The 12185-nt window shown below is 36.8% G+C and overlaps 1 protein-coding gene across 1 annotated transcript in view; it reads left to right on the top strand.

The window, feature by feature from the left end:
• The window catches only part of LOC134256426 (uncharacterized), an 86216-nt gene that overhangs the window by 35758 nt on the left and 38273 nt on the right, over nt 1–12185 (top strand). Inside the window, exon 4 of the mRNA XM_062739070.1 lies at nt 4903–5073. Coding sequence (XP_062595054.1) covers nt 4903–5073 — 171 coding nt within the window. The remainder of the gene's footprint in view (nt 1–4902; nt 5074–12185) is intronic.

Genomic DNA, 12185 nt, shown 5'->3' on the forward strand with positions numbered 1-12185 from the left:
GAAGAAATGATCAAAGATTTATAGCACTTGTACATGTATAATTGGAAAAACTGTAATTTTAAGGAATCACTGTCTAGTTAGTATAGTAACCCAGGGTAGTCATGCATAAATTATCCCATGTTTCCCACTATCGTTGATGTCCCTGGCATACTATACTAACCAGGCAGTGATTCCTGATATTTCCATTTCATTGTGCAATAAAATTGTAGATTAAGATTTTAAAAATGTATAGAGGTAGATTTAAATTACACGAGGACTCCCATGCTACACATAATTTTAATAGTCTTCGCCCACTGACGTCAAACACAAAGGCAGCCGCACGAGATTTACATGCATATTTAGCCTCCTATGCGTCAGACACAGACAGATGCGTACGAGGTTTGCATGCATATCAAGCCTCCTTCGCCTCTGACCTATTGACCTGCCAAATTTACATTCCGGTAGAATTAACAAGAAATCAACTCTGCTAACTTTCGAAGATTATCACAGAGAAAAAAAAATAGAAATTGAAATATTTAAGGAATCACTGTCTAGCTAGAATAGTATGCCAGGGCATCAACGATAGTGGGGAATATGGGATCATTTGCATAATGGGAGAAGCTCGTTATGCGTAAATTATCCCATGTTTCCCACTATCCTGATGTCCCTGGCATACTATACTAACTAGACAGTGATTCCTTATACTGTAAACCAACTTATATTCGCGACGATTTTATTTTGCGATTAACTAAGGGTAAGTTAGCAGTTTGCAAAGATTAATTTTCGCGATCAAGATTTTTTGGGGAATGTTTTGATAGACACAGAGACTTAAAAGACCAGTTCGCGGCGAGAAATATTCGCGATGACGTTGCTCTCGCAAACCTCGCCAAAATTTCTCGCTCGCCAATAAAGTTGGTTTACAGTATTTCCATTTCATTGAGAAATAAATTGTAGATTTAGATTTTAAAAATGTAGATATTGATTAAAATTACATGAGGACTTCCATGCTAATTTCAATAGTCCTCGACCACTGACGTCAAACACAAAGGGACCTGCACGAGATTTACATGCATATTTGACCTCTTTAGCGTCAGACACAGAGACATATGTGCACGAGATTTGCATGCATATTAGGCCTCCTTAGCTCCTGAACTATCGACCTGCCTTATTTACGTTCCGGTAGAATTATCAAGAAATCAACTCCACTAACTTTCAAAGAGTTATCAGAGAGAAGAAATTAGAAAAGGATATATTAAGTCATTATCAGAAATTATGGGTCTCGTAAAAATACTAATAAAAGAGTAACCAGTTAGATATAAACGATTAAATAATTGCAGATGTTTGTAAACTGTAAACCAACTTTTATTCACGTGTGAACATTTTTAGCGAAGTTTGCGAGAGTCTTGTCATCGCGAATATTTCTCGCCGCGATCAACGGGTTATTGAAGGGTTTTTATCATGCATCATAATTTTTTGATATAACAAGGTTTATATACTATAAAAATCATCCATCAAATTTTTTTGGTTAGAAAATTAATATTTTTGGTGTTTCAGCGATTCAAAGTTTAAATTTCTCAATATGCATATTTTGATCGCCGATGTTGCGCGCCATTGCTCTGACGTCATAGGTGTCAGTCCTGGTCAAGCGAAGTACTTATTGTGTTTACAAAACGGCTCAATGGCTTCGTCTTAAAACCCTACTAGAAATTAAATAAATGATAATAATGATAATTGGTTATTTGATAAATAATTAGATATAATTTGTGGTGTTTGGATGAAAAATCAGCACAGGAAAGGTTTTAGGAATTTTTTTTACCTGCCATGGTCGGTGCGTGGATTTGTCTCCATTCAGAGCATTCGTTAATGTACGATCACAATTTTTTTCTGTATTATATAAAATATCTCTTTAATGGAAATAGTATTTTTCAAAAAATAATAATTTATCAATAGGCATTTTAAAAGTCCGGCACACACATCATGCACTATGTGTTGTGAAGTTCGTAATGGCGCACGGCGCCATTGAAGATCGAAGTGGCCTTTCTATCAAATGACGTTCATTGCTGGAACAGATAGAAGATACACAATATCTGTTCATGTATAATTTATTAAAATAACGAAAAAAGAAAACGTATAACGACCATTTTTTTTTTTATAAAACGTTAATAATTCAATCTATTCAGTCGAAGTCAGGAGTTGTCATTAACGGCTTCGTCTTCAATGCCCTATCCTCCTTTTACGGTATGTTTTTAGGTCACCTGAGTAAACTCAGTAAACTCAGGTGACCTATTGCTATCCGTTTTCGTCCGTCGTCGTCCGTCGTTCGTCGTCCGTCGTGTGTTAACATTTGAACATTTTCAGCTTCTTCTCTGCAACCACTGAACCAATTTCAACCAAATTTGGCACAAAGCATCTATGGGTAAAGGGGAACAAAAATTGTGAATTTTATGGTCCCTGCCCCCCTGGAGGGTGGGGCCCAAACCACTAAAATTAGTGCAATCGTTAAAAATCTTCTTCTTTACTCCGGGACATCAAGCAGTCAAACTGTTTGCATGATTGTAATCAGCATTGAGTCCTTTACCAAAATTGTGAAATTCATGGCCCTGGGGTCAGGGGTTCTAGTGCTAGGGCGGGGCTAAATAAGTATAAGTGAAAATGCATTATTTCTTTGGAAATCTTCTCTACTTCTGGGTATTAAATAAACCAACTAAGTACATAGTTATGATGAGCAAGAGTGCCTCTACCAAAATTGTGAATTTTATGGCCCCAGGGTCAGGGGTTCTGGTGTTAGGGCGGGGCTCTATTGATTATATATAGTGAAAATACATGATTTCTTTGAAAATCTTCTTCTCTGCCCCTGGGTATTAAATATACTAAATAAGTGTATAGTTATGATGAGCATGAGTGCCTCTACCAAAATTGTGAATTTTATGGCCCCAGGGTCAGGGGTTCTGGTGTTAGGGCGGGGCTCTATTGATGATATATAGTGAAAATACATGATTTCTTTGAAAATCTAAGTGCATAGTTATGTTGAGCATGAGTGCCTCTACCAAAATTGTGAATTTTATGGCCCCAGGGTCAAGGGTTCTGGTGTTGGGGGGGGGGGAAGGCTCTATTGATTATTTAGTGAAAATACACGAATTCTTTGAAAATCTTCTACTATGCTCCTAGGTGTTAAATAAACCAACTAAGTGCATAGTTATGATGAGCAAGAGTGCCTCAACCAAAATTGTGAATTTTATGGCTCAAGGGTTATGGCTCAAGGGTGTTAGGGCAGGGCTCTATAGATTATATATAGTAAAAATACATGAATTCTTTGAAAATCTTCTTCTCTGCTCGTAGGTATTAAATAAACTAACTAAGTGCATAGTTATGATGAGCAAGAGTGCTTTTACCAAAATTGTGAATTTTATGGTCCCAGGGTCAGGGTTTCTGGTGTTAGGGCAGGGCTCTATTGATTATATATTGAAAATACATGAATTCTTTGAAAATCTTCTCTGCTCCTAGGAATTAAATAAACTAAGTACATAGTTATGATGAGCAAGAATGCCTCTTTTAAAATTATGAATTTTATGGCCCCAGGGTCAGGGGTTCTGGTGTTAGGGGGGCGGGGCTCAATTGATTATATAATGAAAATACATTAAATCTTTGAAAATTTTTTTCTTTGTCTCTGGGTATAAAGCAGATGAACTACCTTTATAGTTATGATGAGCAAGGGCCCTAATCTTGCAGAATTGTGAATTTCAAAGCCCCAGGGTCAGGGTTGGGGTGGGGGCTCTACTTATATACTGAAAATGAATTTATTGTTTGAAATCTGCTCTTTTGTATTTATAAAACATTTATTTATTTTTTGATATTAAGGGTGCCTTTTTGAAATTTGTGCAACGTGTGGACCTAGGGTCAGGGGTTTATGTCACAGTGTTAGGGGCACTACTGGTTAGTTGGAATGCATTTTTGTTCCCCTACCCTGCATATGGGTATTCAGTAACCAAGCTAAGCAACTGCTAAGTGTATTGTTATGATGATCAATGGTGCCTCTTTCAAAATTGTGAATGTCATATAGCATCTGGCTTAAAACATGAATCAAATTCAATAACTGGAAAATTGTTGCATAATGCTCAGGTGACCTATAAGGCCCGTGGGCCTCTTGTTTGTTTATTTTTCTGTTGTAGAAGTTAATACATATAAGATTGAGCATCCACAGCCAAAGTTATATTGTCTATATTAACATTTCTTCCAACCTAGTGGTGTATTCTTTTTATTTCATGCAAATATCTAGTATACGATAGATGTTTCTTACGATACGCTTTACAAAGTCTAATTGCCCATTGACACCTATGACGTTTCAGTATCACGTGACCCCTATCTAATTAGTGGAGATTTTCAATCTGAAGATCCTACATTACGGACATATTATGGCTTAAATATGACAGTTTAAAACATTATTTTATAATTAAACGATAGTTATATGTTCCAAGAATATAATAGTGTTTAATTTTTAAGAAATTTCGATGCATGATAAAAACCCTTTAAAGTGTATGTGTCTATCAACAACAGTTCCGTAAAGGCTTGATCGCGAAAATTAATCATCGCAAACTAGTTTATCCATGGTAAATCGCGAAATAAAGTTGTTGCCAATAATAGTTGGTTTACAGTAACTTATGCAAGTTAATTAAGATTTTCCTTTGTGATCCCAATTGAAGATCAACTAAAATGCTTAAAAATACTAACATTGCTAATTCTATAGCCACCTGGGAATGAGCTGAATAGCTATTATTCTCATACATAGCATGAAAAAATTACGCGAGTGTGTTTATCTCTAATTTTACATGTTTAAATTTTAAGCTCGTAAGAATAAGCAGCACATAAAAATTCCTGTTATATGGAATTTAGATTTAAACCTATTTTTATATTTCTTGTTGATAGACAATTTCTGGACACGGGGAATAGTTCGTTTACGCAATGCATTGTCTACTCCCTATTTGGTACCGATTCCAGCCAATTCGAACCCTGAACCTGAAGGGGAGGAGATACAAGAAGAAAGGATGAAAAAGGTAGAAAAGAAAAGGAGGAAGGAAGATACAAGGGAAAGAAAAGGTATTGTTCATTTACCAAGATGATAAGTTTAGCTCACCTAAGCCAAAGGCTCAAGTGAGCTTTTCTGATCAAAATTTGTCCGTTGTGGTTATAAACTTTTTCCATTTATGTCCTTCTCAAGAACCAAAGAGCCGATTTCAACAAACTTGCCACAAAGTATCCTTAGGTGAAGGGCATTCAAGTTTGATCAAATGAAGGGCCACACCCTCTTCCAAGGGGAGATAATTATGAATTCTTGAAAAATTAATGACATACTTTCTTTTTCAAGAACCAGTGGACCAGGAAAGATGAAACTCATGTAGAAGCATCCTCAGGTAGTGTAGATTACACTTTCTTCAAATCATGACCTCCAGGTGTAGGATTGGGCCACAATAGGGTATCAAAGTTTAACATAGGAATTCATAGGAAAAGTCTTTAAAAATCTTCTTCTCAAGAACAACAAAGCCATGATTGGTCATAGTTTATAAATGGAAGTATCCTCTGGTAGTGTAGATTCAAATTTGTTCAAATCATGATCCCAGGGGTAGGGTGGGTCCACAGCTGGGTATCAAAGTTTAACATAGGAATTCATAGGAAAAGTCTTTAAAACTCTTCTTCTCAAGAACAACAAAGCCATGATTGGTCATAGTTTATAAATGGAAGTATCCTCTGGTAGTGTAGATTCAAATTTGTTCAAATCTTGACCCCGGCGGTAGGGTTGCGCCACAAATGGGTACAAAGTTTATTATAGGAATACACAGGAAAAATCTTTAAAAATTTTCTTCTCAAGAACAGCAAAGCCATGATTGGCCATAGTTAAAGGAAGTACTGTAAAACAACTTTTATCTCCAACGACTTTATTTCGCGATATACCGGGGGTAAAATAATTTGCGATGATTAATTTTCGCGATAAATCCTTTCTAGCTCACCTGAGCCGGAGACTCAAGTGAGCTATTCTGATCAAAATTTGTCCGTTGTCTGTCCTAAATTTTTCACATTTTCGTCTTCTTCTCAAGAAGCACTGGACCAATTTCAATCAAACTTGCCACAAAGTATCCTTGGGTAATGGGAATTCAAGTTCGTTCAAATGAAGGGCCAAGCCTTTTCCAAGGGGAGATAATTATGAATTAATGAAAAATTAATGGCATCTTTTGAAAATCTTCTTCTCAAGAACCGCTGGTCCAGGAAAGATGAAACTCGTGTGGAAGCATCCTCAGGTAGTGAAGATTTTGATCAAATCATGACCAAAGGGGTAGGAAGGGGCCATGATGGGGGGGGGGGTTCAAGGTTCAAAGCTTAACATAGGAATACATAGCGAAAGACTTTTAAAAATCTTCCTCTCAAGAAAACCAAAGCCATGAATGGTCATAGTTACCGGGGTACTGTAAGCCAACTTTTATTCGCAACGACTTTATTTTGCGATTTACCAGGAATAAACTAGTTTGCAACGATTGATTTTCGCGACCAGGCCTATTTTGGATCTGTTGTTTATAGGCATTTATACTTTAAAGACCAGTTCACGGCGAGAAATATTCGTGATGAGGAAGCTCTCGCGAACCTCCCGAAAGTTTCTCGCACCCGAATAAAAGTTGGTTTACAGTATATGGAAGCATCATCATGTTGTAAGATTCAAGTCTGTTTAAATTATTATCTCACTTGAAACCACTTTAATATTTAAATTTTTCAATACTCTCTGATTTTTGCTTTTAGTTTTACGTAGCCAAAGCTCAGGTGAGCGATGTTGCCCCTGGGAGTCTTGTTTAAATCTTTTGTTAATAGACAAAAAGATTTAAGGACAGGTTCGCGGCGAAATATATTCGCGATGACAAGGCTCTCGCGAACCTCGAGAATATTTCTCGGACGAAAATAAAAGCTGGTTTACACTATCCTCTGGTAGTGTAGATTCAAGTTTGTTCAAATCATGACCCCTAAAGGAAGTGTGGGGCCACTATTTGGGATCAAAGTTTAATAAAGAAATACATAGGAAACTCTTTAAGAAAAATCATCTCAAGAACAGCAAAGTCATGATATGTAATAGTTTATATGTTGAAGCATCCTTTTATAGTGTAGATTCAAGTTTGTTCAAATCATGACCCTGGGGCAAGGGTAGGGCCATAATGGGTGATCAAAGATTTATAAAAGGATTATATAGAAAAGTTCTACAAAATTCTTCTCGAGAACAGCTGAGTTTGATTATTCATATTGTTTATATGAAAGCTTTCTCGAGTATTGTAGATTCAAGTTTGTTCAAATAATGACCCGGGGTGGGGATGGGGCGTGGGGATGGGGGGGGGGTGAGTGGGGCCATTATGTGTGATCACGGTTTAACGAAGGAATACATTGGATAAATCGTGAAAATTCTTCACATTTCAAGAACAACAAATCCATTATTGATCATCAATAGAAAAGCATCGAAAAAGGTAATGTAGATTTAAATTTGCTCAAACCATAACCAACAAGGAGAATAGAGGAGGCATTAAAGTGGGTCATACAAAGGAATATAAAGGCTATATCAAAAAAAAAGTTTATCTTTTAAACAACAAAGCCGTTATGTATCATGTTAATTTAAAAAGCATTCATAGGAAGTTTAGATGTAAGATTCTTCAAATAAGGTCCCTCCCCTGACCCACTTTTACTAGTATGTTTAAACTTTTCAATACTGAACTAATTTTTAGATCACCTGAGTTTACTCAGGTGACCTATTGCTATTCGTTTTCGCCCGTCGTCGTGCGTTGTGCATCGTGCATTAACATTTGAACATTTTCAGCTTCTTCTCTGCAACCACTCAACCAATTTCAACCAAATTTAGCATAAAGCATCATTGGGTATAAATTTGAACAAAAATTGTGAATTTCATGGTCCTTGTCCCCCTAGGGAATGGGGTGTGGGGCCAAAACCACTAAAATTAATGCAATCTTTAAAAATCTTCTTTTTTACTCCTGGAAATCAACCAGTAAAACTTTTTGCATGATTGTCATCAGCGTTAAGTCTTCTACCACAATTGTGAAATTCATGGCCCTAGGGTCAGAGGTTCTGGTGTTAGGGCGGGGCTCTATTAATTATAAAGGGAAATTGCATAAATTCTTTGAAAATCTTCTTCTCTGCTCTTGGTTATTAAACAAACTAAACAAGTACATAATCATGTTGAATAAGAGTGCCTCTTCAAAATTATGAATTCAAGGCCCCAGGGTCAGGGGTTTTGATGTTAAGGCGGGGCTCTGTTGATCAGATGTTGATCATATAGTGAAAATATATTAATTCTTTAAAAATATTCTCTGCTTCTGAGTAGTAAACTAATGAACTATGTACATATTTATGATGATGAAGGATGTCTCTTCAAGATTTGTGAATTTCATGGCCCCAGGGTCAGGGTTTTTTGTGTTAGGTCGGGGCTCTAATGATTATTTAGTGGAAATGCATGAATTCTTCGAAAACAATTTCCTTTGCTTCGGGGTAGTATGCCAAAGTTCTAAGTATATATTGATGATGATGAAAGGTGCCTCTTCCAAAATGCTTAATTTGAAGGCCCCTTGGTCAGGGTACTTGGGGTAGGGTTTGGGGTTACATAGTCTGAAAATAAATTAATGCTTTGAAATCTCCTTTTTGGTATTAATAAACCATTTATTATGAAACACATTTTATGACAACATTTGCAGAATTTTGAAATCTGTGCACCCAGGGTCAGTGGTTCCTTGGATGGGGTGCACAACTGGATATAAAGTGGAAGTGCATTTTCTCTTTGTTACTCTGATCCACCTCTGGGTATTAAGTAAACAAAGTAAGTAAGCTAAATGCAACAGTGCCTCTTGACTTTCATGGCGTTTGATTGAAAACACGAACCAATTCAATTGTTGGAAAATTGTTACATACCATATGATACTCAGGTAACCTATAACGCCCGTGGGCCCCTTGTTAGGTCACCTGAGTAACTCAGGTGACCTATTGCTATCCGTTTTCGTCCGTCGTCGTCCGTCGTGTGTCGTGTGTTAACATTTGAACTGTTCAGCTTCTTCTCTGAAACGACTGAACCAATTTCAACCAAATTTAGTATACAGCATTTATGGGTAGAAGGGAACAAAAATTTTGAATTTCATGGTCCCCGCCCCCCTGGGGCCTGAGGGGTGGGGCCAAAACCACTAAAATTAATGCAATCTTTAAAAATCTTCTTTACTCCTGGACATCAAGCAGGCAAACTGTTGGCATGAATGTAATGAGCATTGAGTCCTCTACCAAAATTGTGAAATTCATGGCCCCAGGGTCAGGGGTTCTAGTGCTAGGGCGGGACTCTAAAGATTATATTGTGAAAATACATTATTTCTTTGAAAATCTTCTTCTCTGCTCCTGGGTATTAAATAAACTAACCAAGCACATAGTTATGATGAGCAAGGGTGCCTCTTCCAGATTTGTGAATTTTATGGCCCCAGGGTCAGGGGTTCTGGTGTTAGGGCGGGGCTCTATAGATTATATAGTGAAAATGCATTAGTTCTTTGAAAATCTTCTTCTCTGTTCCTGGGTATTAAATAAACTAACTAAGCACATAGTTATAATGAGCAAGAGTGCCTCTTCCAGATTTATGAATTTTTTGGCCCCAGGGTCAGGGGTTCTGGTGTTAGGGCGGGGCTCTATAGATTATATAGTGAAAATGCAATATATCTATGAAAAAAATCTACTCAACTCCTGGGTATTAAATAAACTAACTAAGCACATAGTTATGATGAGCGAGAGTGCCTCTTCCAAAATTGTCAATTTTATGGCCCCAGGGTCAGGGGTTCTGGTGTTAGGGCGGGGCTCTATAGATTATATAGTGAAAATGCATTATTTCTTTGAAAATCTTCTTCTCTGTTCCTGGGTATTAAATAAACTAAGTAAGCACATAGTTATGATGAGCTAGAGTGCCTCTTCCAAAATTGTGAATTTCATGGCCCCAGTGTCAGGGTTCTGGTGTTAGGGCGGGGCTCTATTGATTATATAGTGAAGATGCATTATTTTTTTTGAAAATCTTCTTCTCTGCTCCTGGGTATTAAATAAATTGATTAAGCACATAGTTATGATGAGCGAGAGTGCCTCTTCCAAAATTGTCAATTTTATGGCCCCAGGGTCAGGGGTTCTGGTGTAAGGGCGGGGCTCTATAGATTATATAGTGAAAATGCATTATTTCTTTGAAAATCTTCTTCTCTGTTCCTGGGTATTAAATAAACTAACTCAGCACATAGTTATGATGAGCTAGAGTGCCTCTTCCAAAATTGTGAATTTTATGGCCCCAGGGTCAGGGTTTCTGGTGATAGGGCGGGACTCTAGCTATTGATTAGCTAATAATAATTATAATAATTATACTATAAATAATAATTAATAGTAAAAATACATTATTTCCTTGAAAATATTTTTCTTTGCTTCTGGGTTTTATGCCAATGATCCAAGCATATATATATTTATGATGAAGAAAGGTGCATCTAGCAAAGTGGATTTTTTATGCCCCCAGGGGCAAGGATGGGGGGGGGGTACATAGTCTGAAAATAAATTAATGCTCTGAAATCTGCTCTTTGGTATTAATCAACCATAAATTTGCAAAATTCTGAAATATGTGGCCCCTGGGTCAGTGGTTCCGTTGGGGGTGAGGTGCACAACTGGTTATAAAGTGGAAGTGCATTTTCTCTTTGTTACTCTGATCTACCTCTGGGTATTAAGTAAATAGAGTAAGCATGCTAAGTTAATAATTATGATAAGCAATGATGCCTCTTTCAAAATTGTAAATTGTGAATTTCACGGCCTCCGGTTTAAACACGAACCATTTAATTGTTTGAAAGTTGTTACACAATACTCATTTGACCTATAAGGCCCGTGGGCCTCTTGTTGCTTTTATCTAGCCAATTGCCCAGGTGAGCGATATGGCCCCTGGGCATCTTGTTCAGATTGTTAATTTTAATTTACCCAAGAAAATTGGTGAGCTATTTTAGTTTATACCATCAACATCAGTAACACAGGTAAAAGTCTTTGGAGCAGATTAATTTCTTTTCAAGAATTTCTTCGCACTATATTAATCAGAGATACATGGAAAATGTTTCGATCTTTGATAGTAATATCTGTGATTCATTGTACCAGTCGAAGTTTCAGATGTTGCAATTTCAACTAAAGAATGACTTGGAGTTAAGTTAATGTTTTTTGGAGCGGGATGAAGTTTTTGAAGCAGGTTTTGGGATTAGATATAATTTTCAAGCAACAATATGCTCTATTTTCCAAACTTAAATTGATGTTACATCTAAGTATTCAAACAAATAGACAAAGTTTCTGATGCTGAATCTGATCTACATTTTCTGGATGAATGACCAAGACCAATTTTCATTCTAAAGTTAGTACTGGTAATTAAGTCCTTGAAACTTAAACTGATGACATATCTAGGAGTGCACACTTGTTGACTTGCTAGATCTGATCTAAAGTTTTTGGGATGAATGGCCAGGTTCAAGTTTTTGGAGCAGGTATTCTAAAGTACCTATATTGACCAAATTGAATAGATGATACATTTAAGGATGCTTCATATGCTTGGCTTGACCCTATTACCTGACAATGTTAAAGTTTTTAGAGCAAGTTTATTCTAAATAACTTCTTGCCATATCTGGACTAAGCTAATATGGATAAGGCATCAAAGGATACATAGACTTACATTGAAACTCACATGTCACTCTAATTAAAATTAGATGTTCTGAATTTCCTATTACTTCAGAAACATTTGTGAATCAGTAGTGGATTGGGAACTTCTAATTTTATTTTGGAATGCTAGAAACGCAACAAGAATTTTCTTTTAAAATTATGATTGAAAGGCTTTTTGGGTGATTTTTAGCTCACCTGAGCGCAAGGCTCAAGTGAGTTTTTCTGAGTCCGTCGTCCGTCTGTCTGTCTAGCTGTCCGCCCGTCTGTAAACTTTTCACATTTTCGACTTCTTCTCAAGAACAACTGGTCCAATTTTAACCAAATTTGGTACAAAGCATCCTTGAGTGAAGGAGTAGGGCGGGGCCACAATAGGGAATCAAAGTTTAACATAGAAATGTACAGGAAAAAACTTTTAAAATATCTTCTTCTGAAGAAACACTGGGCCATAAAAGCTGAAACTTATGTGGAAATTGTTAGTGTAGATTCAC

This window comes from Saccostrea cucullata, unplaced genomic scaffold, assembly GCF_032062105.1.
Source record: "Saccostrea cucullata isolate Sc308-1 unplaced genomic scaffold, CSIRO_AGI_Scuc_v1 ctg2319, whole genome shotgun sequence".
Taxonomy (NCBI): domain Eukaryota; kingdom Metazoa; phylum Mollusca; class Bivalvia; order Ostreida; family Ostreidae; genus Saccostrea; species Saccostrea cuccullata.